Source organism: Syngnathoides biaculeatus, chromosome 12 (genome assembly GCF_019802595.1).
Source record: "Syngnathoides biaculeatus isolate LvHL_M chromosome 12, ASM1980259v1, whole genome shotgun sequence".
Lineage (NCBI taxonomy): Eukaryota > Metazoa > Chordata > Actinopteri > Syngnathiformes > Syngnathidae > Syngnathoides > Syngnathoides biaculeatus.
Genome location: NC_084651.1, coordinates 9,301,377 through 9,327,890, shown reverse-complemented (window position 1 = coordinate 9,327,890; position 26,514 = coordinate 9,301,377). Strand labels below are relative to the sequence as shown.

Sequence of the window (26,514 nt, the reverse complement as noted above, 5' to 3'; positions counted from 1 at the left end):
ACCCTTGTGAGGATAAGCGGCAAAGAAAATGGATGTATGGATTATTTCGGTAACAATGGCACCATTTTGATCACATGTGTACCATTTCTCCACTTTTTCACCTGTTATCCTGTAGCATTATCTTGCAGAACACTGTAATCCGTACATTTAAATAGTTATTTAAATTCTTTCCTATTTCCATAATAAAATACAGTAGCTTCCAAGTAGTTTTCCAAATATATATGTTATACGTTGCATACATTTATTAATTTCCAAACCTCTATGAAATCCAACCCTTTATGATACGTTTACTGTTATTTTTTGACAATTGGAATTTCCCAATTTATGAACTCCGTACGGTTAATCTATCTATATAGAGTCATTTTCGTATCACCAATACAAAAAAAAAAGGAAAAAGAAAAGATTGATTTAATGTAATGGTATAATTTTAGGTTCGCTTTAGAGCATCGGTCTGGACAGTCTTATTTTTTTTAAACCCCCCCCCGCCCCCGGCCGCCGCCCGGTCACCTCCCAAGAAGTCCCTGAAGGCATTGCGTAGTGGTCAAGCGCCACTGGCGCTGTGGATACACACACGCGTACGTACCCAGGCACGAACGGGCGCATGCAAAACAAAGTCCACGCGGTCCGTTGAAAAAAGGTAAGATCATTTTACATTTTCCACACAAGACTCGCCGCTATCACTCATTGTGACACCCGCTACGAGTCCCGTTGGTCAGCTCGAACCCCGTTGAAAACTCGCCGTTTCGCACACGAATTCGCGGATTAATTCCACGTACAACTTCATCAATTTTGCGCTGTTTGGTCTGAACCGAACCCGTGGACTGCGCGTGTAGTGGGTGCTGTGAAAGGAAAGAGCGAGGAGGGCAAGCGTGGTGGTCGGTCGCCCCGGCGTCCGGGTGAAACTCGAGCCAACACCGCTGCCTTTTTTAAGGCGACTTAAATTTAGCGCCAAGCGACGTGTGGCGTTAACCTTCTTGGCTAATTGCTAATTGCTAGGTGCACCATGTGCTTGGTACGACCACGTGGTGGCCGTTGGTTACAAATTAAAAACCTTATTAACGGAGAGATGATGAAACTAATTTTCATTAGAGGTGTCCGTGACGTATCGGGGTTCTTTGATAGCCGTGGATGTGACAAATGTGGACAAGTGTCTAGAAACTGAGGTACACTTGACCCAAATTGGCCGTTGAAGACAAATAACATGGTCCTCCTTAGTTCTCAATTTTTCTGTATATATCTTATGAGGATAAGCTGTTTGTAAAATCGACATGGACAGTTACTACAGCTTATTATAGTTTTATTCACCTTTCTCTTTAATTTACACTCAAAAGCCATAATAGTGACAACCAAAAGTGTAGAAATAGAGGTACTGGGACCCCACAATGGCCCTTCATGGAATAACGAGTTGCCATTTTGTTCATGGTTAATAACTGATTCCCATCTGTATTCTTTACCTCATTGTAACATACTGTCACTAGAAAGTGGCTAAAGTGACATGGACAAGTGTACGTACAGTATAATCTGACACCAAATATGTAGAAAATGAGGTATGCGGGCATCAAATGGCAGTTAATCGGATCCCCTGTTGCCATTTTGTTTTTCATTTTCAACCACTTTCTCATCTTGCTTGAAATTATTGAATGTCTTCAGTCTTCAGCCCTTTGTGTATTTTATTGCCTGCCAAAAGCTGTAAAGAGTGACAAAGGTGGACAAGTGTACAGCTAATGTGACAACAAAATTTGTAGAAACTGAAGTACGCTGGCCCCGAAATCAGTCACTAGTTGCCATTTCGGTGATTTATCAATCAGGCTAACTATTTTTCACGTTTTTTTTTAAAAATATATATTTAATGACCTAGTGTCTTATATATTTTATTTGCCATTTAATTTGCCGGTACAGCAATAAAATGGTGTACTTATGGTCAGTAAATCTAGGAAAGCCTTTTGTGGATCTTGACCATGATTGCAAATCAGAAAATGTCACAGGTTTAAATAGAGGTTCTTGTGGTGGATTATTCACATTTTTCATAGGTTTATCTTAAAAAAAGAACTATCGGAAGCTCAAGTGAGAAATATTGTTTCTTGCAGGCAACCACATGTCTCTGTGTAAGTAGTTTTGCGTGTGCGCGTGCTAGTACTAGCTTGATACCATTTTCTTGTGGTCAACCGTCACATGGGAAAGTAATGTGATGTGACCTTCTGGAAAGGTTGAAAAGTGATTACCGAAAACAGGACTGATGGTGATCAGGGAGATGCCTGATAAAATCAGATTCTTCTCAGCCTTTTTTTTTTCTTTTTTTTTTTTTTAATCAAGTACCGGATGTTATCAGAATGGTGACACAAGTCACGTAAAGAGCAATCCAAGCACTTTCCTGGCCGGCCGCCGCGTCACACGTGCCTGTGCTATTTGTGTTGAACACATTGGACCCAACGCAAGGACGAGGAGTCAGAATGGGGGGCTTTGTTTTCTCCAAGAGGAAAGAACAGCTGATGAGACAGCAGCAGCAGCCCACTGCTAACATTTAATGCCTTGACTCATCCTTAAGTGTGCATTTTTGCATCATTTTTGCCCATATTGACACAGAAGCTCTCAATTCTTATTCTGATATAACGACTTCATCTATTTATTTTTAAATGTCATTTTTGTTCACTTTGCTGGATAGGCTCCAGGACTCCCGCGACCCTTGCGAGGATAAGCGGCTCAGAAAATGGATGGATGGATCGAAAAAGTTTGCTCATCTTAGTCAAACCTTTTCAAGATCCAAATTAATAACCAAGTTACAGCCCATGAGTAAAAAAATACTCATGTACAGTCCACCAGTCAGGATGAGAACCAAAAGAAATTGAGTGACTGCACTTAAAGGTCAAGTGTCATGCCTATTAGCATTCTAAAATAGATATTGTAATGAAAAATACATATAACATTATTCACTTCAATGTCTATATGAAAAAATAAATATGAGCGAAGAGCGCGTCATCCATGCTCAAAGTTGCGGAAGTCTCATTTGACATCCAAGTAGTCGCTATATAGGCTGCATCTTCTGTCCGTGATGTCACACTGGGACATTCGCCATTGAAAACACGCTGTGCCACCTACTTTGGGAGACGAAGTCGCTCCTTCTGACACGGAAACTCTTTCTGAAGAAGAGAACTTCTTACAACCGAGTGAAGTGACCGGGGCACTATTACCCTGTTTCGAGCCATATTTAGATGGTATGCGGATCATGGCCAAACCTCATGCGGCCAAACCACCTTCCCGTTCGATCCACCTCCGCGGCGGCAATGAACAACGGGGTCCCCGCCCGTGAGCGACGATGACGTCACGGCCAAACTGCCTCCACGTCCGATCCACCTCCGCGGTGGCTCATCGCCCTGAGCCACCCCGTCCGCTGATCACGGCTTTGGCCGAGGTGGCACATCGACACATTTAGCACGCCTGACTCACGGAAATGCTTACTTCCTCACCCAACTATTATTGTTTTTAGTAGCTGTATTCACACACCTACCTGTCATTTGGAACCCACAAAGCTCTTGTCCTTTGCACCCGTGCAATCCATTTTTCACAACGAACCAGGTGTTTTGGAAAGGTATGGAGAGCGAATCCATCCTCCTGAGTGTTCGAGCAATATCCAGCAATATCACGAGCCGGCATTTTGGCTAACGTGAAGGAACAAAGAGCTGCCTTCCCGCAGGTAAAACTAATAGAAACAAACGAGCCCGTCTGAGTGGGCTACTGCCCTGTACGTCACTTCCTGCTTCCTCTCAAAAACAAATCCCTTTAGAGGATTTTCATGGCGAGAGTTACAAAAAGCCATATACGTCAAAATCATGTTTTATGGTGAAAAAAGGGATGGGTCCATACCGGCTGCTGTTTTTTCATTAATGACATAATAAAAATCATGCATTTCGTGACACTTGACCTTGAATTGAAAGGGACTCGATTTTGTTTCCCAACACCTTTGTTGGTGAAGCCTTGTGAGGAAAAAATGGTGATCAATGGTGATTAGTGTCTGTGATGGATGAGGTGATTAGATCCTGTCTGGGGTGATAGACGTGTGGCTTTCCTCTTCTGAATCAACAAACCTGATGGGCTTTGTCCCAGTCTTGTCTGATCGGCTGGAATTTTTGGGAGGGATTTAAAGACCGGTGGGGCCATTGATTCCAAAGACAAAGCTGAAGGAAAAAAATCTATTCAGTGTCTTTGTGATGGAGGGTGAATGAAGTGAAGGTGGTTAAGGAGTCAAAACTCTTCACTTCTTATTTGGTACGTCCGTTCTTTTTGTTTTGTGTTGAATGATTGTCACTTTAGGCACAACGTGTTGAGCAGCCAGGGCAATATTCCTTAATTAATTTCGGGTCTATGGTCATCACATTTTTATCACCCCCCCCCCTAAAAAAAAATATCACAAACAAAAACAAAAAAAATGTACCTCATCTTTAGTATGCTCACCAAACAGAGGTCTATTTTTTTTGTTGCGAAAAAAAATAACCATTTAAACTGTGGAATTGTTTTTTTCCTCTTAGATGAATCGTTTTGGCCCTGCTTGTGCAAGTAGCGGAAATGGCAGCTTGAAGGGCTAACTGCTGACTGTGGACCTCAGCCAAAAACCCCCCCCAAAAAAATCACACGTGACCACTAAATCAACTGGTCGCGAGCATTCTGTGGACGTTTCCACAATAATGATTTGTTGTGTGAGCATGACGTGACACTGATCATACAGTCAGTGGGAAAGTGCACTGAAAAATAGCCGCACCATTAATCATTGCGCTTTGTTTTGCCGTTTGCAAAATAATACAAGCATTGGAGTTATGTGGAGATGTTTGGATGAGATACCACACAAGAAGCAAGATTTTATATGTTTGGTCGTTTCATGGAAGCCATTTGAAGTTGCTGTTTATTACTCTGTCAATGAATCCCCTATTTGAAGGTTTTGTCACTGCAAAATACGCTTCATTTTGGGAGGTGGGGGGAAATGGCTGCAAAATGTGCATTTTAGAAATCCCCAACACGACACACACAACCCAGTAACGTGGAAAGTTGGAACAAATGAGCTCCTAACATCAGCTTTACCAATTGGCATGAAATCGGGTGGGCATACATGCATCGTAACACCATTACGTGGCCACAAAATATTTCGATCATTTCAAAGCTTGCTTACACTTTAAGTTAGCGCTGACCACTTGGCCTGCAAATAAAATTCAACATTTTTCTAATTTTAATCATTGCCCCCTGCTCCCTTTCAGTAAAAAGAAAACACTTGAAAAAAGCTTCCCTTTAAGCAAACCTAAAACCTTTTGGATTTACGGGAAAAAAAATTGTCACCGAACACAATTTGTCCCTAAAAATGTAAATACAATCCTCCATACAGTAACCAATAATGCCAGCTTTACTGATTGACACAAAATAGGGGCAACAGTCTCACAATAGAACATGAGGAAAAGTTTCAAAGACCCATGACTGAATTTAACAGGTAGTCACCCATTTTGGTTTGAGGGCTTCTACAATGACGAACTCATACTTGCGAATTTCCCCAAACGAGCCCCAAACAGAAGCAGGTATTCTAAACAGATGGGCAATGTTACATTGCAAAGCTGTCGCATTTGGGTATAGAACAATGTTATGCTTGTATGTTTATGTTCGCAATGACGTGCAAATGAATCAACCTTGTTGTGTCTCTGCGTGTGTGGACTGGCCTTTTAGCGAGGTCATTATAAATGCCAATACAGTTAAGTGTGTACACATTCTATAAAGGGCTGACCTTTTGTGAAAATGTTGTTCTATTCTAGACTGATGAGGAACACAATAGTATTCCTGTTCGTCGCTTGCACCTGTACCTAATCAAATGGTGTGATTCCGCCTCCCCACTCCTTTCCCGATGGGCATTGCCTGAGTTTATTACCGATTGCCACTTCAATGCCAAATCCGCAGACTCCCAAAATGTGTGTGCTGCATTTCAACAGCGAGGCGAGTGATGCCAGCTGGCCTGCATTTAATGACACGGTGACCCAAAAGAGGGACGCTTAGCAGGATTCTTGGCCGTCCAGTGAAGTTATGTCGCTGAAAACAAAAAGCTATGCTGCTGCTTTGGTTTAACTATGAAAGAGAGACTCATACCCCTGAATGTAAGCAAGGCTAACCTGCAATGTCACAAACATTATTAGTCTACAGTGGTCTGGCTCACATGGTAGCGTGATTCTTAATTTGCAGAAGGATGTAAAGGGGAATTCCAGTGGTTTGGATTAACAATGTATCAATAGGTCATGTCATATGTACTGTATCTTGAAAATCTCTCATTTAATTATGTTTTGTAAAGATTTTTATTGGTAATTATGAATTTTCATGGGTGCCGCCATTTCGGCAAGTCGCATGACCATATTTGGCGTGTAACGTGCCCTGACAAAGGCTCGCTTACTTTAGGACATAATTATGGCCAGTGTTGATTTTTTTGGATTTATCCTCATCTGATGAGGAAATAGCAGTACCGGTTGATCGGGAAGACGGAGGAATACTTCCATACAGATTTGAACCTCTGGCTGTAAATAGTGTTGAATGTTCGGATGGTTCTTCGGACGTGAATGACGTGGAGGCGACCGGCCACGAACAAGCTCCAGTGGTGGGCCGCGAGCGAGCTTCGGCGGCGAGGGACCAGCCACAAGCGACCTCTGGCGACGTTCTGCGAGCGAGCTCCGGCGGGCTTTGTTTACGCACTTATGTCCCGCGCGTCAGCCTCCACGTCATTCCCGTCCGAAGAACCACCCGAACATTCAACACTATTTACAGCCAGAGGTTCAAATCTGTATGGAAGTATTCCTCCGTCTTCCCGATCAACCGATACTGCTATTTCCTCATCAGATGAGGATAAATCTGAGAAATCAGCGCTGGCCATAATTGTGTCCAATTGTAATCGAGCCTTTGAGCCTTTGTTGCGGCACGTAATATGTCACATCCGGGCATGGTGGTCATGTGACTCACCAAAATGGCAGCGCCCCTGAAAATTCGTAATTGCCGATAAAAAAGTATTCTCAAAACACCATTAAATGAGAGAGGATTAACATCACATTTTCAAGATACAGTTCATATGACATGACCTATTGGACACATTGTTAATCCAAACCACCGGAATTCCCCTTTAAATGCTCATCGTATGGAGCGCTCTGACAGCATAATCATGATGATGTCAGGTGTTTGTATGTCTGTTGGGGGGTGGGTATGGAAACACAAGTGTATTGACATTAGATGCATATCACCAAACGATAACACATTGTTGTGTTATGAGGACTTTCATGTGGAATTACCACAACAGTTTAATGTATGACATTTGAACCTTTGTAGTTGTAGGAACTTATCGGTATTTGTAGTTCCTGGAGCGAAAAGGTTCCAATTAAATGTTCAGTGTTGCAGTCTTTGTCCCCAAAGGTTCCTTGACTTCTCAAAGTGGGTACCACCCCCATGTTTGATCGACCATCTTTTGGCCCCTGATAAATCTAAATTAAGACAAGAATTAGGCATGTGACAATGAAGACGATACATTTTCCCTAATCATTTCATTTGTTTTTCTGCACAACTGTGTCTGAAATGAAGAAATAAAGAGCCGCAACACTGTGATTCGTCCGCTGAAGACGATGGATCCCTTCACCTGTCAATCCGCTAACCTAACCGGTGTTCCTTCACCCCACCAGCGCCTAATGACGTAGTTTATCGAGTGCAGAAAAACCATCATGCCCATTTTATGAAACAAAAATCGATATAATAATTATCGTGACAGCCCTAACAACTGTTCACTTAATGGTCATCCAAAATTTTCTAGTATCAAGTGCAATCACAAACCAACTTGTACTTGGAAAGGGCATCGCAATCAATTAATAGATGGTTGATTAAAGGCGTCTGAAGGCAACTGGGTCGAAGTGGAGCGTAGTGCATCGCTCTCAACTAGTTTGCGGCCTGAAGAATAATGACTAAAACGTCAGCTATTCAAAGGTGAGCATCCTTACCTCAATACGACACTATGGCATTGAAACAGGAGTTCAGAACAGACCCTCTCTCATCTTGTTGAAAAGTATAAAGAAATACTGTAATACCAAGGACTTTTAGTCAAAAGCAGTAGTATGCTTGTTAATGCATGATATAATCCAGGCATTCCAGGCGTGTCATATAATCAATGCCGTTATTAATGGTAATCATTGCTCTGCTTTACAGAAAAGTATGGCAATGAACCTAATAGGTCCATTTGTGGGAGTACCTTAAAACTCATTCATTGCTAGTCCTCCATGTTAACATCCATCCATCCATTTTAATTGCCGCTTATCCTCACAAGGGTCGGGGGGAGTGCTGAAGCATATCCCAGCTGTCAACGGGCAGGAGGCGGGGTACACCCTGAACTGGTTGCCAGCCAATCGTAGAGACAAACAGCCGGACTCACAATCACACCTAGGGGGAATTTAGGGCGTCCAATTAATGTTGCATGTTTTTGGGATGTGGGAGGAAATCGGAGTGCCCGGAGAAAACCCATGTAGGTAACGGGGAGAACATGCAAACTCCAGACAGGCGGTGTCAGGATCGAACCCGGGTCCTCATAACTGTGAGGCCAATGCTTTACCAGCTGTTCCACCGTGCCGCCTCCATGTTAACATGGATATTTAAATTCAACAGCTGTCAATGGCATTGAAATAGACCCAAAAATCAGTTAGCATGTTCCATCATCCATTACGCACACCACTTTGCCTCATTAGGTTATCGGCTGAGCTGCAGCCCATCCCAGCTGACTTTGGGCAAGAGGAGGGGGGACAAGTTTCGACTGACTTTGGTTAAAGTGGGAAAATGTTCTATTTTTATCACTTAAAGCACTCTTTATTGATGTCTGTCTTGGTAGAGAAACAACTTGTCACATTGTACATCAATAACAATGAGGGTGAACAATTAGAGACATGCGTTTCCCCTTTACAATTTCAAACAATTCCCTGTCTCGTTATTGCATTGCAGTTGCAAACTATTTTTTTGTCATTTCTGCTGTGGTGTGGGACTTGTACATACACACACAAAAAAAGTTTCCCCTCTCTTTGTGTAAGGCAACAGTGTTGATCAAACCGCCATAAATGTTGAGCTGGTTTAACTTAGGATCGTTGGTACCAGCAGTTTTGCAAGCAGTACGAGGAAGTTTAAAAAAAAAAAATCACACTTATCACAACTCACGCCACAGGTCAATTGCTCAGAATAATCTTTTGAAACTTCCGAGAATTGGGCCTTTACTGATTTTTAATGCGAGGGAAAATGCTTAAAGGGGAAATCTGTTGATTGAATGAACTATGTATCCGATAGGGCATGTCATATGCACTGTACCTAGAAAATTTTAGCTTAATCCGATATCATTTAAGGTTGTTTTGAGAATATTCTTATCAGCAATTTTGAATGCTCCCGGTCGCCGCCATTTTGGCGAGTCACATGACCTACGTGCGGATGTGATGTGTCATGTGCGCAAAAGTTCTGTTACGTTCCTACACAATCATGGCCAGTGCTGATTTCTCAGATTTATCCTCATCTGATGAAGAAATAGCAGTATCAAATGCTTGGGAAGAAGCTTGGCTAAAGGCCTCCACCGCTGGAGCTTGGGGGTCCCGGGCTGACAGCCTCCGCCGTCTTGAAGCTCGGCTCGCGGCCCGCTCGTCTGTCTCTGCGTCATTCCCGTCCAAAGAACCATCCGCGGCTTCCGGCCCGGAGCTCCTGGGGGCCTTTGTTTGTGCACTTATGTCCCGCGCGTAGACCTCCGAGTCGTCAGACTCCGCGTCATTCTGCCCGAAGAACCATCCGAATATTCAACATTAATTACAGCAACAGGTTCAAATATTTATGGAAGTATTCCTCTGTCTTCCCGATCAACCCATACTGCTATTTCTTCATCAGATGAGGATAAGTATGAGAAATCAGCGCTGGGGATAAACAGTGTCCCCTGTAATCAAGCCTTTGTTGCGCCATGGTACACGTCACATCCGCGTACATAGGCCATGCGACTGGCGAAAATGGCACCGCCCCTGAAAATTCGTAATTCACTTGCCTGCAGTTTCAGGACTCTTCAATGAACCATTTTATTCAGTGGAGGTATTACATGATTGCCTGTTCATAGTGAGAAGAAGTTGCGGGCACCTCTGATGACACTCCGAGGTGACGCATCAATGTGAAATTTGCTGCTTAATGGAGGGAGAAATTGAAAAGAGAGGCGGTGCGGAAAAATGACGGCCGGGGAAACAACCTTCAAGCTGACGTCCTCTTAAATATTCGTGGCGATCTCTGGCCAAGAATGTCAAAAGGAGTTCTAAGGGTTTAGTGGAGGAAGGGGGGAGTGGCAAGAGGAGAGGCAAGTCCCAAAAAGAGAGACAGTAAGTAGTGTGTCCACTTTTGAGAAAAAAGCATCACAGGCACTTTGCTCTATGCTGTGCACTACAGGAGACCAGTGCTTTGCAAGTTTTTTTTTTTTTTTGGGAAGTGGAATTTACACCAGGGCTATATTTGTGGTTCTTGTCTACTGCAGTGGTTATGTAAGTTGACATTACGACATTTTTTTTTTATCCTGTTTCAATCTTTAACTATTCGAAACACCACAATGTGTTTATTCTTTACATCTCCACTTTGAACTTTGGCCATTTGTCTCGTGCTAATGTTCACATTTCTGAGGAGGTGTGCATCTCTGGCCCCTGATGATAAAAAAAAAAAAAAAACTGTTTTCGTGCATCTGTTATCTTTTTTTTTCCAGAGCCGCTGTGCCGTCCTGATCAAAACCCCCGACTAGACCGCATTACACAAGTGTTTGAGACGTAACGAACAACCATGACCCCCATCAACTCGCCCAGAGACAAGTAAGATAAAAGCAGCGATTCTTCTAATTATTTTGCCGTTTTGATTGTCAACTAAATTTTCCAAATAATCTTACAGATAACGTTATTTTATGTCTCTCCAGTTTCTTAAAATACAAATGGAATGGCTGAAATTTTGCTTATGTGCGAGTAAACGTCTCAGCAAAAGTTACTTTTTAATGAGAGGACAATGTCAAAGTCGTGATGAAATAAAAGCGTAATCATAAAAACATCAAAGTAGACTGGCAGACAACAAAGTATACTAAAATGTGTTGGTGCTTTTGTTTGTATTGTACTGACTTTAAAATCTAGCAAAGGAGGATATAGAGAGAGGCACCAGCGTGCTTGTGACCCTAATGAGGATAAGGGGTAATGAAAATTGATGGATAACTTAAAAAAATACAAATACACTAAGAAGCTACTCACAAATTCTTAAATCAGATCAAATTATAAGGCTCGCAATTATGTTTAAATGTTAACGATTGTTAAATCTACAGAATTTATTCAAACGTTACGAACAGGCCATTTTGTCCAATTGTGGTGACAAATCACAATTGATGCCGATTTTTTGTTAAGATGAAATTAATGCAGCTTTGATTAATGGATTATGATTCATACTTATTTTACATTGTATCTCAAAATTTTAGTTGTTTTTTTTTAAACCGTCTATGTACATTGCTCAATGTGAACCGTTCTAAAACTAATCCTCAAAAAATATAATTATCATTATTATATAGGAGATGGAGAAGAAATTCTTGGAGAATAAGGTTGATGAATTATTATTTTTTTTTTTTACTTTTAATGACCTAACTTAAGATTTTTAAGCAGGTCAATACAAAAAGGTGATATAATGTTATGATTTGATTTTGAAGTTATAGTGGTCACATTGGTCTTAAATTTGATCGAAAGAGACAAAAAAAACACCATCTTAAAGTAGGCTTCCAAAATCCCGGATTGGCGTGAATATGACTTGTATTCATTCATGTGTTTCTCAGATACAATGCAGTATGGATCATCTTTTTTGTTCTGGGACTGGGAACCCTTCTGCCATGGAACTTCTTCATGACAGCCACCATGGTATGCCAAAAGCCTGATGTCACCCCAACACACAGAGAGAGAGAGAAGAAAGTGATAGTCCTCATGTGTGGTCTAGTAATAACCTGGTTACAACTGAGTTTAACTTTAGCTACGTTCTCAGTTAATGTAGGCACACACAGGTAGAAAAAAACTGTCTTCTTTTTTGGCTTTTTTGTCACAAAAAGCTATCATTTCAGGGAAATTAGCTAAAACGTTTTTTTTTTGTAGTTATTTGTATTTTTTTCCATTGTAAATTATATGTACATTTATTTTTTAATTTTAATTAAAAACATTTTTAAATTGAGTACATAAAACCATTTATTTTGATTATTTTTCTACTTTTTAATTATTATTTTATTTTCATTGGATATAGCAGCGGTAAGAATTCCAAATTTTCATCAGCGTGAGTCCATATTAACTTTATTTCCACCTGTTGCCCTAACAGAAGAGTACAAAATGGTGGCTTTGAAGTTTATTTGTTGCATTTGTTTTTATTCATCTATTTATTTACCAAAGATCGATGGCACCCTCAGAAAATTATATGTCGATTAAACTGATTAATCGCCCATTCCTACGTCGATAAAATGTCAGTAATATTGTATCTGGTACAATTTCAGTAATTTCCCCTTTTTTTTCCGAGACCTACAATAATTGTCAGGCAGTATTCATTGTTGTACTTCGCTATGGTTTGTGTTTGTCATGAAGTTCGCCTTCGCCTTCTGTGCTGTCACTGGCCCGGTTTTTCACGCCCAATCATTGTTCTCCTTGTCAGCAATTATAAGAGCTACCACTCAACGATTCCTGTGATACAATTCTTGCGTCATTTCTCGCCAGTACTTCACCAGCAGGCTGAAAGACCCGCCTAGCGAGCTCTCCATCAATCGGACGGCCAACGGCACACGGGAGGGGGGCGACACCCGCAATGTCCTGGAGTCCAAGTTCAACAACGTAATGACGCTGTGCGCCATGGTGCCTCTGCTCATCTTCACATGCCTCAACTCCTTCATCCACCAGAGGTGAGCTCCGCTGACACGCCTAGTTCCTGTTGTGTGAAAAGTGCATGCAAAAGTCTTGGGCCATCAGCATCCATTTTGGAAGGTAGTAGTAGGATGCATACAATTGGCGGTGGGTCCCGAGGACAAACTCATTAATTCTTGGAGAGGCTCAGGATAAATATGGATTATTTTTCACCGTGTGAGCCGCTCCATCAAGGGAACCTCCACAGAATCATGATTGGCCCACCCGTCTGTTCCCTTGTCCTCCACGAACCAGAAAGTAGTGCTGATGATGTTAAAAGAAATGGACAAATTCTTGCGATTCTTCACAATTTCAAAATCATTGAGGGATTAGGACTTTATATTTTCTTGATCGATAATTAAATCGCTCATCAATTAATTTTTTCTCATTTTATAATTCTATCAGTGTTCTTTATTCCACATTTCCTTGATCAGAAATTCAATGAATGATAAAATATTAGAAATTAAAAAAACAAATGTCTTAGTATGAGGATTTTACCAATTTTCTTTCATTTATTACTCAGTCAATAAATAAATAAGTTTACTCATATGTAAATTTTTCAATCAAAATTGAGATAAGCATTATATTAAATTCCCTTGATCAACTGTTATCGTAATTTCCGGCCTACAAGCTGCGTCTTTTTTCACAAAGTTTCAAGCCTGTGGTTTAAGATGCGGCTAATTTGTGCATTTTTTCTAACGGCCGCAAGGGGGCACCCGAGTGGAAAAGGTAAGAGTGAGACCGGTGGAATAAATGTTCTAAGGAAATTACTTTTACCGGCCCTGTTAGCGCTGCGCTAGCGTGTTGCTGCTGTGTTAGTGGCGTGTCTTAGTGATATTTACCGGTAAATTTTATTTTAACCGGCCCTGTTAGCGTTAGCGCCGCACTAGAGTTAAACTCTGTTCACCGTCTTTGTAAATATGTGGTGTTTCAATGTGGGTTTCAATTTGAGCACTTGCAGCTTTTTCACAGCTGCGGCGTTTGTATGTACCAAATGGTATTTCAAATTGTTCTCGGTGAGGCTCGTAAGCAGGTGCATGCGCTCTGTAGGCCGGGAATTACGGTACATAAAAATCACATTTTCCCCACTTCATGTACATTTTTTTTAAACCAAACTTTAACGTTATTTTTAAGGGTCATGTTGTGCAATACATTTGAAATGATAAAAGTGATTTTGGGTCAAACTTTGTGGTATTTTTACAGTTCAAACTATTGACGTAGGTCATTGTAAACATTTGTATCGAGGCCAAAAACGACTCGGGGTTGCGTGCTATTCGCGGTACGGCTTAGCCCCTCTACCCTCTGCAAGTAGTGGGGGATTACTGTACTGTGAAGTTGCAGTTTGCAGCTACAGTGCTCCCCAAGATCCACACCACTATATGTGACGTGATGTGTGTATGCAATGTTTGCTTTAATTTTGGTCGGATTATGTTTTTGTAACCAAATATACATGCACGAATGTTAAATTCACACTGAGTACTTTCACTCCACTATGGTGTAGTTCAACATTTACACACTGACGGTTTGTGCTAAGGATCCCTCAGAAGCTGCGTATTTCGGGCAGCCTGTCGGTCATCCTGGTGGTCTTCCTGCTGACGGCCCTGCTTGTCAAGGTGGATGTGACCCCGCTGCCCTTCTTCACCCTCACCATGATCAAGATCATCTTCATCAATTGTGAGTCCCCAAGGCACAATATGAATGGCGGTCCGAGTTACATTATTAATCAAAAACAGCAGCGAAATAAGAAGTCTCTCAAGTGAGTAGAAGTGCGGAGACTTACTTAAGGTTGTAAATTTCACATTCACGATTGGACATTACGTTCTTATTGAAACGTGGCAATACCACAATGTCCATGTTACTATTGTGCGTGGTAAGATTAGCATTTCATCACGTCACGTTAGGAATGATGCCCGACTGAATGATCCTGTGTCATCTGCTCTGGGAGATTTTGTTTGTTGGAAGCGCCTTAGAAAATGAATGGAAGGCTGTTTCTCTACATTTCTCAACTAACATAATGGTTAGTGCGACCTGTTATTTTTCTGTATGTTGGCATACCAACTGCTAACATATTGTCAAGATTTTACATTGGGTGCTGCTTTCAGGCAGGATCTGCTTTGGCAACTTTTGTACTATTTTTCCACATTACTCCGGTGATACACTGGTAATACTGACTCATACTCTTGTGTTTTAGCATGCCAACTAAAATTTCACCAATTTCCATTTTAACTGGTAACCGACGAGACGGAAAGAATTAAAACTCCTTAGCCAACTGACACTGTTATTTGTACTGTGGTTGTTCCCCTGCATGCCATCTTATGATCTAACTCAAATCTAATTTTCACTGGGAATTTTTCAGTTTTAACATCATGATAAAAATGGCCCTCCCCCCAATGCAGTTGAGTAAATGAGCACCCTCGGCCTCTGACGGGCTTTGAGTATACGTTCAAATATTTTAAGCGCTGTTTCTATCCTCAAACCTGAACCTAACAAATAATAACAATGTGTCCTACCCTTATTATTCTTCCGATAGCCTTTTCGCTTCCAAATTTCCACACTGCAAACCATGATTTCCACATCCTCAGACCCTGTGAAAACAACCAGACAAACTCTGCATCACAGAGTTTCTTGCGTAGTGTGCGATCTCACGCTGCGTGTTTGTTTGTAAAGAGCAGCGGGAGCAGCAAGCCTCAGCTTCGCCGTGTTTGATTTAGACCATGAGGAGGCTGTGGCCTTGAAGCTTTGATACCAGCGCTTGCGCATTCCTGGCGTTTTGACGTGAACATTTTGTATGTGAGCACATGTTCATGTGAATTGTTTTTCCTTCCGGTCCCACTTCTTATTAGGCTTTGGCTGTGTTGTTTTTAATTGATGCGAAAACATAACTTCACCACGTGATGTCTTTCCTCCCTTAGCGTTCGGGGCGGTTCTGCAGGGTAGCCTGTTCGGGCTAGCTGGGATCTTACCCGCCGCCTACACCACGCCCATCATGAGCGGCCAGGGCTTCGCTGGGACCTTTGCCGCCATTTCCATGATCTGCGCCCTGGCCACTATGAAACACATAACGCCAAGTGACACCAAATCCAGTACATGCAACTCAAAAGACTGCACCACAACACCAACTCCACACACTACAAAAAAAAAACAAATGCCTTCAACACCAAATACACTAAATACCACACAACACCCAACATCACAACAACAAATAAAGAAACCCACACCAAACACAATCTTCCTCACAACACTAAACAACACAACTCCAAACACCAGAACATGACACTAAATTCCACACCAAAACAAACACCGATATCATCATACAACACTCAATGCCACACGGCACCAAACAACCACATGACACAACAGCAAACGTATAACCAAACACAACGCAACATGAGATAACACAACACCATCCAATGAAGAAAATAAGTATTTGAACACCCTGCTATATTGCAAGTTCTCCCATTTAAAATTATGGAGGGGTCTGAAATTTTTATCGTAGGTGCATGTCCACTGTGAGAGAGATAATCATAAATCACAATATATGATTTTTTTAACGATTTATTTGTGTGATACAACTGCAAATAAGTATTTTGACACCTGAGAAAACCAATGTCAATATTTGGTACAGTAGCCTTTGTTTGCAATTACAGAGGTCAAACATTTCCTGTAGTTGTTCACCAGGTTTGCACACACTGCAGGAGGGATTTTGGCCCACTCCTCCCCACAAATCTTCTCTAGATTAGACAGGTTTCTGGGCTGTCGCTGAGAAACACGGAGTTTCAGCTCCCTCCAAAGATTTTCTATTGGGTTCAGGTCTGGAGACTGGCTAGGTCATGCCAGAGCCTTGATATGCTTCTTACGGAGCCACTCCTCGATTTACCTGGCTGTGTGCTTTGGGTCATTGTTATGATGAAAGACCCAGTCACAATCCAGGTGCTTAAATACTTATTTTCAGCTGTATCACACAAATCAGTCGTTAAAAACATCATACATTGTGATTTATGGATTTTTCTTTATCGATTATCTCTCTCAGAGTGGACATGCACCTATGAGGAAAATTTCAGACCCCTCCACATGATTTCCAAGTAGGAGAATTTGCAATATAGCAGGGTGTTCAAATACTTATTTTCTTCACTGTACAACAGACAACCCAAAAAAGAATCTGACACTTCTAAACCAAACACAACAGTGATGCTGCTAATGAATAAAGATACTCGAAGCTAATCCTAAAGTCCAAGCAAATCTTTCAGTATGTCTTTTCAACAACAAAATAATCGGAATAATCTGTCCCATCACTTCATAAAAGTCTGAAAAGAAGTTCTCCAAAACCATTTTTGCCACCACTGATGAGATGTAGCAAGTGTGTAAAAATCATAAAATAGAAAAGTGTTAGCTATGATGACATCTCTTTCTTGTCTGCTCAGGACGTTTTAAGTGAGTGTTATCTTTTTGCAGCCGACTCGGCCTTGCGGGAGAGCGCCTTCGGCTACTTTATCACAGCGTGCTTCGTTATTCTCATCGCCATCATCTCCTACCTCACGCTGCCCAAGATGGTAGGGCCTCATATGCTTTTATTTTTTTCCACTTCAATTTTCTCCCTGCTCCTTGGATTGTACCAGTTGTTATTGTGCTCATCAGGCGTTTTTCCAGTACTACATGGAAAGTAACCGGTCCAAGTCATCAGCTGATGACGAGAACAAAATGGACCTTCTCAGACAAGGTACGTTCCTGTTAATTCATTTGCTCATATGTATTGATAAGAGCGGCGGGTTCCCTTGTCCCTCAGAGAATGGAAAGGAGCGTCCGATGGCAAGTCTGACAGAAGACGACGGCAAAGTGAACGTGTCTGTGGTCAAAATCTTTCGCAAGGTAAAAAAAAACAAACCAAAATGTTCTTTTTCCTATACAATAATCCTCCATCATTTGCATGGTTTACGTTCTAAAATTTGCAGTAAAAACCTTAGACAGCACAGGCTGGAGGTTCCTCTGCATGTTTGGCCATCTTTAGTAGGTGTTATTACTTTCATTCCCGTAAACAAGGAACAAAGCAACAAGAATGGCGACTGTGTAACACAGTGATTTCCAACCTTTATAGAGCCAAGGCACATATTTTACAATTGAAAAATCGCACGGCACACCAACAAAAGTAAAGGTCACCAAAAATGGATAGATTAATTACAGTATGTACTTCCTGCCATCTAATAGAGTAGGATTTTTTTTTTTTTTGTCTGTATTGTGCCTCACTGGCATAAATAGATGAATAAAGATACATTATTTCTTGGAAATGTTTTTTTAGCAATTACATAAAACTGGATAACTTCCCATGGCACGCTTGAAGCGCTCTCACGGCACACCAATGTACCCCCGGCACACTGTTGGGAATAACTGGTGTAACAGTGTCTGCTAGAACAAATGGTCATAGATGTCCAGTTGATACCTGTATGTTTAATTATACTGCAAAATCGATCAAGGAGGTGGTATGTGGAACCAAGGGAAACGCTGTGTACTTATCACAGCATGTGACTAAAACGGACCAATCATGAGAGACGATCTCCACGGCATTCTACGCGTAGCAGCTGCATTTTGCCGCGGGAGATGCGACGTAGGTGGCAAAGTCTAAACAAGAAGCATATGACGACATGTACACCAGGTTGGATACAAAAGAAGGAGAAAAGGATCTCTACAGGTTGGCCAGACAGAGGGATTGAGATGGGAAGGATGTGCAGCAAGTAAAGATGATTAAGGATAGCGATTGGTGCCAGTAGTGTGCTAATTAGATGGAAGGAATACTTTGAGAAGTTAATAAATAAAGAAAATTGGAGAGAAGGTAGAGTAGAAGAGGTAAGTGTGAATGACCGGGAAGTGGCAATGATTAGTAAGGGGAAAGTTGGAAAGGCACTGAACAGAATGAAAAATGGAAAGACAGCTGGTGCCGTTGACATAACAGTGGAGGTATGGAAGCAATTTGGAGAGGTGGGTGTGGAGTTTTTGACCAACTTATTCAATAGAATACTAGAGGGAGATAAGATGCCAGAAGAATGGAGAAAAAATGTGCTAGTCCCCATTTTTAAGAACAAAGGCGATATTCAGAACTCTGGAAACTATAGAGGAATAAAGATGATGAGCGACACAATGAAGTTATGAGAAAGAGTAGTGGAGGCTAGACACTGGACAGAAGTAAGTATCTGCGAGCAGTAGTAGGGTTTCATGCCTATAAAGAGTACCACAGATGCATTATTTGCCTTGAGGATGCATGTGGAAAAGTACAGAGAAATTCAGAAGGAGCTACATTGTGTCTTTGTAGACCTCGAGAAAGCCTATGACAGGGTACCAAGAGAGGAACTTTGGGACCGCATGCCCAAGTCTAGTGTGGCAGAGAAATATGGTAGAATAGTGGAGGACATGTATGAGGGCAGCAGAACAGCGGGGAGATGTGCCGTTGGTGTGTCAGAAGAATTTAAGGTGGAGGTGGGACTGCATTAGGGATCCGCGCTGAGCCCCTTCCTGTTTGCAGTAGTAATGGGTAGGCTGACAGATGAGGTTAGACTGGAATCCCCTTGGACTATGATGTTCGCAGATATGCAGTGAAAGCAGGGAGCAGGCAGAGGAACAGTTAGAAAGATGGAGGCACACACTAAAAAGGAGACGAATGAAGATTAGCCAGAGTAAAAGAGAATATATGTGCGTGAATGAGAGGGGGGGAGGAGGAAGAGTGAAGCTCCAGGGAGAAGAGATAGCGAGGGTGGACGACTTCAAATACTTGAGGTCAACAATATAGAGCAATGGAGAGTGTGGTAAGGAAGTGAAGAAACTGGTCCAAGCGGGGTTGAACAGTTGGCAGAAGGTGTCTGGTGTTCTATGTGACAGAAGAGTCTCCGATAAGATGAAAGGGTAAGTTTATAAAACAGTGGTGAGGCCGACCATGATGTACGGATTATAGACAGAGGCCCTGAAGAAACAACAGGAAACAGAACTTGAGGTAGCAGAAATGAAGATGTTGAGGTTCTCGCTTGGTGTGAGCAGCTTGGATCGGATTAGAAATCAGCTCATTAGAGGGACAGCCAAAGTTGGATGTTTTGGAGACAAGGTGAGAGTGAGCAGACTTAGATGGTTTGGACATGTTCAGAGGCGAGAGAGTGAGTATATTGGTAGAAGGGTGCTCAGGATGGAGCTGCCAGGCAAAAGAGGGAGAGAGAGGAAGACCAAAGAAAATGTTGATGGATGTTATGAGGGAGGACATGAAGACTGTGGGTGTTAGAGAGGAAGATGCACGAGATAGGCTTGATGGGAAAAAAATGACACCCTGTGACCACCCCTAACGGGACAAGCCGAAATAAGGAGAAGTATAAAGAGGCCGTAATTTAATCTTCATAATGTACCTTAAATTGAATGTTTGTTTACATGCATGGAAACGGCACAAAAGGCTCACCAGGCACAGACTGCCTTGAAACCGCAATGTGCTTTCTCGAGTTTAGAGTGGAGCTCTTTTAGGCTGCAGTGTTGACATTTTCAGGCAGACACGGATGACAGCGCATTACATAGCTGTTGTTTTTTATAGTCTGTTAGATAAACATACACTGAATGTCAGGCCAGGAGTATTCAGCCTCTTTTGACCGCAAGTCACACTTTCAGGCATCGTGTAAATTACACTGAAAACTTTGCTTCCTAGTGCGACTGCAGAGTTGTGTGTGGTCATGTGACTTGCCTGGTTCCAACTTCAGTGGTGAAATGGAGTCAAACATGTCACGTAGTGGTTAAATTAGCTTTGTGAAATTTAGTCATGCGACAGCACCCGGTCGTCATAAGTCTCTCTAAGCTGTAACAAAAAGACTGTGCAAGGAGAGATTGATCAGAAATAAAAGTTACGAGTGGCGTGTAGCGCAGTAGTGGAGTGAGAGAAGTGTTTCCAAATTAAATGTAGTGTGTAATTACAATTTATCCAAAAAGTTACAACAGAGTAAATGTTGCACATTACAACCTGCTGGCAACAGTCACAAAAAGCAACATATTGAGCTTCTGGAACACATTGTTAGAATGAGCTCAAAAGGCACTATAACATTTACAGGTGAACTTATAATAATTTACCGTAATTTCGCGAGTATAATGCGTCCTGAAGTATAATGCGCACCCCCAAAGTTGACCTAAAAAACTTGGAAAACACTTCTACCAATGTACAATGCGCACCACCAATTTGCTGCTACCCATATGCTCAGAATATTAGGAATGATCCGTATTTATATTTTATAAGGTTTGTACTTGTATTGTTTTTCCAAAAACTGTCCGTACAACAATCATTAATAATAATCATTGTGCATGTGCTGATGTAGCGGTACTATAAGCTCGGGACAGGCCACAGGACATGCTTGTCCTGGTCCCTGTAATTGTCAGAACAGAATCCCTCAACCAACTAAAATAATTGCTCAATGATGGCACAACATTTTAATACGGTTGCTAACACATATTACAGTCATAAAAATAGAAACTATGTAACACTGTTTATTAAACACTGCATTAAATCATTGTGCATAAAATGTTTGTGCAAAGTGCAGTTTATCCACTACATTACACATCCTTGTCCAAGCCTTCAAAATAAACATCTGACTCCTATCCGAAAAAGATCCATACTAGCTACCTTTGGTGCATCGCTGTGGAAGTCATCATGAATGACTTGAAACATTTTTTTTTTGTAATCCCAAGAGTTTGGGTTGTGCAGCGCAACCTTTTCCCCTCCGATCGGCTCCAATCTGTTGCATCTTTCACGATGGCGTCAGGTGGCTATAAAAACAACGTGAGCTCAAACTATGTAGAAACAAGCGTAATGGGTACATTTTTAAAAAAGTAACCATTTCAATTGTGTGCACCCTCCCATTTTTTTAATGTCCCTGCGACGCTCGGTGTACGTTGTTTTGATACCCACCTGAAGCCATTGAGGCGAGCTATCCTTGTTTTGGACTGCGGCGTGACTTCCGGCTTGCCGGCGTCATCGGCACGAGTGATGACGCATTTCTTTTCAAAGCAGCTGCACAACTAGTCGTTGTAGTCGACATTTTTTGTTTAAATTAAAACAAAATCACGGGCAGTCACTTCTGGTCTTTGGTGCGGTAGCAACAAACGTGCTACGCTAACGATTGTAAAATGCAAGCTCTCGGAGGAGCTCAAAAAGCTCAGGTTGCTGAGCGCACATTACCGTCATATAAATGTGTAACATAAGACATCGAATATCATATGGAAATGTATATGTATACATTTTTTTTACCACTCTATGCACCTGTGTATTATTTTCATCCATACCTAAATATAATGCGCTCTATTAACTTTTTGAAAATATTTTTGGAAAAATGTGTGCATTATTTTTGAGAAATTATGGTAACTGTATATTAAACTAAAAAACAACAACAAAAGAAGTGATGAATGTTGTTGTTGCGGACATAGATCTGGGTGATGGCTCTGTCCGTGTGCTTCATCTTCACCGTCACCATCGGGACGTTCCCGGCCGTCACCGCCGACGTCAGGTCCACGGTGGCCAGTGAAGGCAGCTGGGGTGAGCGAGTCCAAATCATCCTGGGTCAAACTGATCCTGTGGTGAAAAGCTCTAAATCTTTTGCCAGTGTTTGAAGTTACATCCTGTACACTGTTTTACATAAATGTAATATAAGTGTTCAGGCAAGTGTTTTACAAGCGTCACTCTTTTCAGAAACTTACTTCATCCCCGTGTCGTGTTTCCTTCTCTTCAACGTGATGGACTGGGCCGGCCGCAGCCTGACGGCCGTCTGCATGTGGGTTAGTATCGGAACTCGGATCGCATTGATCAGACCCGCGCAGACGTCATTGTGTCGTATCCTCCGTAACTGTGTAAGCGTGCTGCGGTACCGCGATTTTACGAGCGCCATCAAACGATGCGTTTGTGTGTGTATTAGCCTGGCAAGGACAGCCGGTGGCTGCCCTCTCTGGTGGTCATGCGGCTGGTGTTCGTGCCGCTGTTCATGCTGTGCAACGTGCAGCCTCGGTACTACCTGCCCGTCGTCTTCTCGCACGACGCCTGGTACGTCGTCTTCATGGTTCTTTTCGCCTTCTCCAACGGCTACCTGGCCAGCCTTTGCATGTGCTTCGGACCCAAGTGAGTAAAACGCCAGCGTCGCTCGACAAACCAAATTCTGATGAAGTGTGGATGTTATGTTGAATATAAGTAAAAATGGAATACATTTGCAAATCGCTTTCAACATATATTTCATTGAATACTTTTTTGAACGTAGGTTGAGCATGATTTGCAAATCATCGCATCCTGCTTTTATTCATGTTGAACGCAGCGTCCCAACTTCCTTGGAATAGATACTTTTCACGTGACGTCATGAGTCACATGACTTTTGTTTACAATGCCCACTGGACGGCAAAACTACAATACAACTCGTGAGGATTTTTCGTAATAAGTTTTTAGCGACTTACCTTCGTCTCCGGTGGGTATCCACGTATTGCCGACATCCCCTCCTTTATCTCCGATCCGCAGCAGGATTAACTGCACTTTTCCTCTTCAGCTCTGTTTGAAGCGAACACGAGTTCGGCATGTTGCTTGAATCTCCGCCACGCATCTGGTAAATTGGATGAGTCCCAGTCCATCTTCAGGCTTGGAACACTGAACGTACGCCGTCGTCGTCCTTGTTTGCCCCCGCCCCCCATGAGTCCGTAGTTATGCTACCATCACTCTGACACCATGTTGTAACTTTGCTGTCATGTTATTGAATAACATAGACGTGAGTCCAACTGTACTTTTTAACATGGTTGATATTTATTACGCTTTTTCCCCCGCCAACCTCTCTCGCTCACTTCCTTATCTTCCTATCTCATCGCGCCCGGCTGGACGTTGACACAATCACAATCACACCACACTTACGAGAAGTACTATAGCTCGATCTACTAATAACGAGACTATACTTGCTCTCGAGTTACACATGTGGCTTCATTCTTTATTCCTCGCGGCAGCACGAGTGCCTTCATCACTTCTGGTTACAGTGTTCGTTTGTCAAAGTTCTTTCAAGATAAATATCAAACGATAACTGTCGCCAAAACATTAACGTATACGCTTATCGCTTCCTAGCCGTGATATGTAGACACGATCTTACCATCCAAAATGGTGTTGTAAACAAACAAAAAAAAAAAAAAAGTGGTCGGCGTGACGTCAATGAAATGTATTTATTGGGTTTGTAAAACAACACAAACTTAAGTCAGTGCTACGTGTGTGTGTGTGTGTGTGTATTACAGGAAAGTGTCACAGCAGGAGGCGGAGACGGCGGGGGCCGTCATGGCCTTCTTCTTGTCCCTGGGCTTGGCGCTGGGAGCCGCGATCTCCTTCGCCTTCCGTGCTATCGTCTAAAATTGCCGCTGCCACGTACATACTGCAAAGTGCACACACACAACGTAACGCAGTCCATTCTTCCCGTGACTGTGGGTGAAGGCCACCGCTGAGAGGAAGACCAGAGGCCCCCCTATTCACCCCCCCTCCACCCCCACTTGGCCTTCCCATGGCAACCACATAAGCTAAGAAAGGGACTGACACTTTTGCGCTGACTGGTTGTTACTCAGCATTCAACCTGGTAACCATCAATATTTTTTTTTTCTTTCAAACAACGACTGAAATAAGGACGGACTAACGATTGTATGGCAAGAGCCTCCCTCGATTATAACTTATTTGAGACATTTTACGAATGAGGCTCCTTTCAATATATATTTATGGCTATTTTGTTCTAGTTTTGTTTGTTTCAAAAATACTTGTACAAATAGATTACTTCAGGCCACAGCAAGGAGTATCAAAATCTAAAATTTTGCCAGCCTATACGAAAATTTAAAAAAAGGCATAATTTTCACAAGAATTAAGTAGTAATATTTCAACAGTCATGAGAATAAAGTCATTTTACATGGAAACTTTATTCCCATAAAATTCTAGTGATGTTAAAGACGCTATTCTCATTTTCTCAATATTATCACGATTATTTTTGTTGGACCACAAAAATATTGGACGAACTATCTGGATTGCTGTGAGTCTTTTAGCACAGGTGCTAATTCTAAGTACTTTTCCATTGTCTTGTGAAAAGGTAGATATAGCACAAGAGTGAAAAATGAATATTTTTCCTACATTTAGCTGGGATAAAGGTGTAAATTTATAACAACTTTTGTTCTCAGAAGAAGGACTATTTTCCAAGATGTTTATTTTAATATTACCACAAACAAGTCATTCAGTAGTCTAAAAAGTTTTTATTCTGAGGAATTATGACTTGTATTGTGTATTATTTTTGGGTCATAAAATTACATTTCACCCTTAATTTTTGTGAGGGGACTTTTTTTTTTTTAAAGATGCTTGAAAATTGATGGGAAACATTTTATTCTTGGACAGCTTTTTTGGGGGTGGGGGCTACAACTAAGACCTAGCAAAAATGTAAATAATTTAGCTCTATTGCAGATAAGATTTATTTGATTTTATTCATACAAAATGGACTTTACATACTGTATATATTCAATACATTTTATTTTTTTGTAATTCATTTGAGAAAACTACTCAAAATCAGACTTTTTCTTGTGTAAGCACATGCTAATCTAGTTCAAGTGGAAAGTAAAAGGTTCTCAAAATTGCCTAAATTCTCAACTATTTCTGAGGAAGTATGAATGTACATTACAGGAAACGTGTAAAATGAAGCTTAGTCTCATAAAATGCCTTGTCATATTCTGTCTGCATGCATCATGTAAATGTTTCCTGATTTCTTGTAAAATAACCCCCCCCCCCGGCCTTCCATTACAACTTTCTCATGACCTTTATTCTCATGACTATTTTCCAAAGGTTTTCTCGTAATATTCCAAAATTGGCATCGTATTAACTTTCCTCAATTAGTTTCTTTTAATAGTTTAATAGCCCCCTCACCGTCCTAGCTTCTCTTCAGCGTGGTTCAATGAACAACAAAGTCTCTTGTGTTGCAATGTTCCACCTGCTGTCACTGCTGCCATTTGAGTATCCAGTATTTTTTTTACCATCTCGGAGTTTATTTTTGTATGGTTGTCAATAGCATAGAGCATAGTTTATTTTTTTTTCTGATGTGGCCTTCATTTTGTATTCGAATGCATTAGATGCAAAGAAGCTTAAAAAGCACAAGTTGGCTTTGTTTACTTGAGTTGGCATTACGTTCACTTGCAGTACAGGACAATATATGTATTTTTAAGGCTATGGCACCCCCACGCGTTCATTTGTGGTACCACAGTTCCAACTCGCAAGGTCCATCAAGTTTGTGGTTTTAAAAACAACACAGGCGAAAGTGAGTCTTAACGAATGATTTATTCTCAAGGTAAACACTTTATTCAAAAATAAATTACCGTAAATGATTTTTTTTTTTTTTTTTTTTAAAAGGTGTACGGGCATCATCACACCTGCGCCCAACTCAGCCCAATGACTTTGTCGTCCTCGCTCAGCAAACGTCTACAGCAACTTAACGGGAAGGGTAAATAAAGTCACACAAAACAGGCTCGATTCGCTATAAAATGTATAAAGTTGATTTGAAGATTCCGACTCCCAACATGCAGGCTAAATGTAAAAAAAACC

The 26,514-nt window shown here is 41.6% G+C and overlaps 1 protein-coding gene across 3 annotated transcripts; it reads left to right on the top strand.

Moving 5' to 3' along the window:
- Positions 1-500: 500 nt before the first annotated feature.
- LOC133510223 (equilibrative nucleoside transporter 1-like) lies at positions 501-26,142 on the top strand. 3 transcript variants are annotated; one of them, XM_061838019.1, is made up of 13 exons: positions 10,374-10,529; positions 10,745-10,847; positions 11,840-11,921; positions 12,756-12,937; positions 14,473-14,612; positions 15,851-16,021; positions 17,391-17,488; positions 17,574-17,655; positions 17,722-17,804; positions 22,368-22,476; positions 22,630-22,715; positions 22,853-23,052; positions 24,192-26,142. In XM_061838019.1, exons 2-13 carry the CDS (start codon positions 10,819-10,821, stop codon positions 24,301-24,303), a joined length of 1,374 nt encoding a protein of 457 aa, XP_061694003.1. In that variant the 5' UTR covers positions 10,374-10,529; positions 10,745-10,818; the 3' UTR covers positions 24,304-26,142. The 3 variants fall into 3 exon arrangements, with proteins under 3 accessions (XP_061694002.1, XP_061694003.1, XP_061694001.1); XM_061838018.1 differs by lacking the exon at positions 10,374-10,529 and adding an exon at positions 501-637 and having other exon boundaries at positions 17,574-17,804; XM_061838017.1 differs by having other exon boundaries at positions 17,574-17,804.
- The last annotated feature ends 372 nt before the right edge of the window (positions 26,143-26,514 follow it).

What these genes read in the sequence shown, in the direction of transcription:
- LOC133510223 (XM_061838018.1), top strand. Translation starts at nt 10,819, where the DNA reads ATGACCCCCATCAACTCGCCCAGAGACAA. An exon ending in TCTTCATGACAGCCACCATG is followed by an intron (nt 11,922 to 12,755) that starts GTATGCCAAAAG and finishes ATTTCTCGCCAG; the next exon opens with TACTTCACCAGCAGGCTGAA. An exon ending in GCCAAGTGACACCAAATCCA is followed by an intron (nt 16,022 to 17,390) that starts GTACATGCAACT and finishes ATCTTTTTGCAG; the next exon opens with CCGACTCGGCCTTGCGGGAG.